This window comes from Phyllobates terribilis, unplaced genomic scaffold (assembly GCF_046119375.1).
Source record: "Phyllobates terribilis strain yellow unplaced genomic scaffold, ASM4611937v1 Scaffold_7__3_contigs__length_470593459, whole genome shotgun sequence".
Classification (NCBI taxonomy): domain Eukaryota; kingdom Metazoa; phylum Chordata; class Amphibia; order Anura; family Dendrobatidae; genus Phyllobates; species Phyllobates terribilis.
The window spans coordinates 68421208-68426088 of record NW_027362767.1 but is presented as its reverse complement, the minus strand read 5'-3'; the positions used below and the strand labels follow the sequence as shown (position 1 = coordinate 68426088).

The 4881-nt window shown below is 41.9% G+C and overlaps 1 protein-coding gene across 1 annotated transcript in view; it reads left to right on the top strand.

Annotated features, from left to right (window-relative positions):
* The window catches only part of PRKCH (protein kinase C eta), a 168295-nt gene extending 165290 nt beyond the window's left edge, over positions 1 to 3005 (top strand). The window contains exon 14 of the mRNA XM_073638715.1: positions 1526 to 3005. Within this exon, the coding sequence (XP_073494816.1) occupies positions 1526 to 1705 (180 nt within the window). The 3' untranslated portion in view covers positions 1706 to 3005. The remainder of the gene's footprint in view (positions 1 to 1525) is intronic.
* Positions 3006 to 4881: the final 1876 nt, after the last annotated feature.

The window sequence follows — 4881 nt, the reverse complement described above, 5'->3', positions numbered from 1 at the left end:
AATCAATCACTTCCTATAACCATCAACAAGCTTCTTACATCTCTCAACTGGAATTTTGGACCACTCTTCTTTTGCAAACTGCTCCAGGTCTCTCATATTTATAGGCGCCTTCTCTCAACAGCAATTTTAAGATCCCTCCACAGGTGATCAATGGGATTTAGATCCGGACTCATTACTGGCCGCTTCAGAACTCTCCAGCGCTTTGTTTCCATCCATTTCTGAGTGCTTCTTGAAGTATGTTTTGGGTCATTGTCCTGCTGGGAGACCCATGACCTAGGATGCAAACCCAGGTTTCTGACACTGGGCACTACATTGCGACTCAAATTCCTTTGGTAATCTTCAGATTTAATGATGCCTTGCACACAGTCAAGGCACCCAGTGCCAGAGTCAGCAAAACAACCCCAAAACATCTGTGATCCTCCACCATATTTCACTGTAGGTACTGTGTTCTTTTCTTTGTAGGCCTCATTTCATTTTCGGTAAACAGTAGAATGATGTGCTTTGCCAAAAAGCTCTATCTTGGCCTCATCTGTCCACAAGACGCTCCCCAAGAAGGATTTTGACTTACTCACGTACATTTTGACACATTGCAGTCTATCTTTTTAATGTCTCTGTGTCAGCAGTGGGTCTCATGCCATAGCGTTTCATTTCATTCAAGTGTCGACGAATAGCTTGTGCTGACATTGATGCACCTTGAGCCTGTAGGACAGCTTGAATTTCTTTGGAACTTGATTGGGGCTGCTTATTCACTATCCGGACTATCTTCCTTTGCAACCTTTCATCATTTTTTTCTCTGCCGTTCATGTCGATTAGCTACAGTGCCATGGGTTGTAAACTTCTTGATTATGTTGCGCACCATGGCTAAAGAAACATCAAGATCTCTGGAGATGGACTTGTAACCTTGAGATTGTTGATATGTTTCAACAATTTTGGTTTTCAAGTCCTCAGGCTGTTCTCTTCTCCTCTTTCTGTTCTCCATGCACAGACACACAATGCAAAGATTGAGTCAACATCTCCCCTTTTTATCTGGTTTCAGGTGTGATTTTCATATTGCCCACACCTGTTACTTGCCACAGATGAGTTTGAACGAGCATCACATGCTTGAAACAAAGTTGATTAACCACAATTTTGGAAAGGTGGCAACAATTTTGTCCTTCCCATTTTTTGAGGTTTTGTGTGAAATTATTTTCAATTTGCTTTTTTTTCTCTGTTTTTTTTTGTGTTGTTCCAATACACACAAAGGAAATAAACATGTGTATAACAAAACATTTGTAAATGCAATACTTTTCTGGGAGAAATACTTCATTTACTGGAACAATTGCAAGGGTGCCAACACTTTTGGGCCATGATTGTACATTCCATATTTAATATTTTATATTGGACATGTGAGGCTGAGCTAATATTGCAGTACTATAGTCTCTAGTAGTCACTTTCTGTCTTCCATCCTCATGATTTATACCGTAGATGTTTTGTGTATACCTACTAGCAGTTGTATTGCAGCTAATGGTTTCCATTCTCTCCACAGAAAACCAGAGAGGATGTGAGCAACTTTGACCCCGAATTCATCAAAGAGGAAGCAGTATTAACCCCTATCGATGAGAAGTTGTTACCAATGATTAACCAGGATGAGTTCAGAAACTTCTCCTACACAGCGGCAGAACCCCAGAGCACGACACTGGATGGAAATGCCCGAATGATGCAATAAAACCAAATATGAAGGTTTGCTCCGAACAGCACCGAGATCACGGCTTATGTGCCTTTACTGCAGCCTGAGAAGATGAATTATTTATCGTGCTGGTACTACATCTCCATGTCCTGAATTTCAAGCATCTCTCGGTGTTTGAAAGCTGAAGGCTCCAGCATTTGACACATTAATGATAGGAGAAGAGGGAATTTCTCCAGAGCATTAAACTTCACATTCTTGCAGAATCTCAATTCATCCAAGCCACGCTTGCAAAGCCACTTAAAGAAGATTTACGCTGCAGGCTATGACTCCGGTCTCCTCTTCAGAGCCGTGTATGTGAATGCTTAAGCGCTTTGTGTGAAGGCTGTGTACACACTGTGCATCGCTGCGTGTGACTATTGGCTTAGGAGAAGCAACCCAACCCAAACCGGTCACTTCTGTCTCAAAGCTACAGTGCCATGGGTCGCATAGGAGCCCAGCACAAAGATAAAGGTAAAAACTTAATATATAAAATATTGTTGGAAGCAGCAAAAAAAAAAAACAAGAAGAAAACAACTGTTACAAAATCTTTAGCAATATCTGGATGGTTTATAAAAGTAGCGAAGAATTGTTATCTCGGAACGGAAATTCAGGGCCATCCCGAGCTACGAGGCCAGAACATGTCTGCCAAGTATCATTTATATCTGGAACCGAAGAACAAAGAGGAAAGAAAAGACAGTCATTGGCAAGAAGCTGATGGTTGAGGCCAAGCTGTGAAACTAGAGCAGTTATATAAGAGCGCGATCAGTTCCTTGATGTTTTCCAACTATTGATGCTTCCTTTTTTTTTCTATTAAAAGAACCAAAAAAAGCACAAATAATGTGAGATTTAGACGACTTTCTACTGTACGTACTGTCACTAGATAAGCTAGAAGATTCACATGTTGGACACTTGGAAAGATCCATGGTGGAGACACACTTGAAGAATAGATATAACTTCTCCCATTGACAACTTTGATGCCTTGAAGTTTCTCCTGTAGCCGAGATGTCCACAAATAGTCAACCACCACTTCAGGAAGTCAATATGATGAACCACCATGGTTCCCGGTCATGTCATTGATGGTGTAGCCTAAAATATGTGACGTGAATCGTATCAAAGTGATGAGCCAAAGCCGGTCATACGTTCTGCTCACGTCGGCAGGTGTATGACATTTATAGAGTAGCGTGACTTACGAATGAGAGTATAAATGCAATACATTCTTGAGGTTTTTAGAATAATAGTCTAAAAAAAATGTAATGTAAAACCGAAACGAGAAAAGAAACCATTTTAAAGTTGCTTATTGTATTGAAATATTTTGACTTTTAGAAATATATTTATAAGAATGATTGTGTGTTGTGTCCAGATTTTTTGACGCTTGGGATAGGGGGGGAAACGTGATGGAAGGGGTTAGAAGCTGAACATAGATTGTGCCACTCCCGGGACCCCATAGTGATCAACTGTAGAGGAAGCAAGTGTTTGATTCCCCTGCAGCACCTCCTTAGGGAAAATGGAGCATTACATGGCTGTGGGTCCTCCGACGAGAGATGCCCTTTGTAGCCACTCTTATTTTCATTGTGGGTCCTAAAGTTTCTTTATAATTATAGCTTTGCATAGAGTGCACTGGTGGAGCTCATTATTTTCAGCAGGTTACTATCTTTTAGGGGCTGCCAGACTCTTTCAGGTGTAGATTGGGAAAAATGCGAGAGAGCTTCACAACCTAAACACGGGGAAGGTGTGTAGAAGCCACTCAAACTACTTTCTCCATAAAAATGAGCATTGATGTCCAGCAAAACCAGACAGACATGATATTTAAGATTATGGTGAGCGCTGCCAACAGTCCATGTACTACATGATCACCCATAGACTGGAATGGGTGCCCAACACGCGATGCTACATCAGACCTGCAGCTTCCTCTGCAAGGAAAATGTGCGACCGGTGGCCATTCTATGACTGATACCATCAGAAGATGTCTGTAACTAATTTTTATAAAGGGGTTTTTATGTTGGAACAACCCCTTTAATTTCTAGTGACAGCTCGTTTGGTTTAATCATCATAGCCAAAGTCAATTTTGTTTTTCTTAGTTGTAATTGTATAATTAAACCATAGATAAAAAATCCAAACACTATTATTATACAACACTTTGTTATATGTGATGAAGTTCAAAAAGAAGCCGACTTTATAGCTGGGCAGGCTGTCCGCATCATACACTCCGAAACTTTATGGATCAAAGTTCACCAGTTGGACAGAAGGAATGGAAACTTTCTACAAAACATACTTTATTGTTTTATTTATCACATGTTTAAAGGTTTAGATATGTTTAATTCACCTTTAGAAGTTTTGGTCTTCAGCTCTTTTGCACTAGCTCTGCCCTTACTGCAGCCGGCACTTGTGCACATTCATGTCCCGGCGTTCTCCAGCGAATGGTGCCGGAGGTGGCACATGCTCAGATTAACCTGCGGTGGCCCTAGCAAAATGGCGCAGGTGGCTGTGCATGCAGATTGGGATGTCGGCTCAATAACGCAAGCGGCATTATTTTGCTGGAGACCGTAAAGTTAATCTGAGCATGCGCCGCCTGCAGCGCCATTTTGCTGGCGAATGCAGGGACATGACTGTACGCAAGCGCCATCTGAGGCAAGGGTGGCACTAGCGAGAAATTCAAAAATAAGGCTCATACAAAGGCGGAAGGGCCGTGGTAGAGCTGGAGACCCTACCCACAGTCCCACTCCAATGCACAAAGAGGCTATTACACCAAAACTCTAAGGTGAATTAAACAAGAACAAGGCTATGGATTTTTTTCACTGCAGGTATCCATTAAATCGGTATATCAGGGCCAAGTCATTATTTGCACGACTTGTAAACCCTTTCATAGAAATCGATGTGAATACTGGCAGCCGGATATCTGTCACTGGTGTGTCAGATGTGACAGATAGTCGCCCTGCAGTTGGTTGCAGAAGAACTTTGTTTGGCATTACAGACACCTTCTTGGCTGTTTCACTCTAGGACCCAGTGGCTACCTCCTAACTGCTCCGGTACCCTGGCCTGGATGTTTAAATAGTTTCACTTGGCAGCAGGAATGTGCCGGTGATACTCACATGTTTCCTTGTGAACGCTTGCAGCTATTTCAGACTGCTTTCCACTTCTCTCATGCTAGGAGGATGTTTGGAGTTATCTCTAAATTT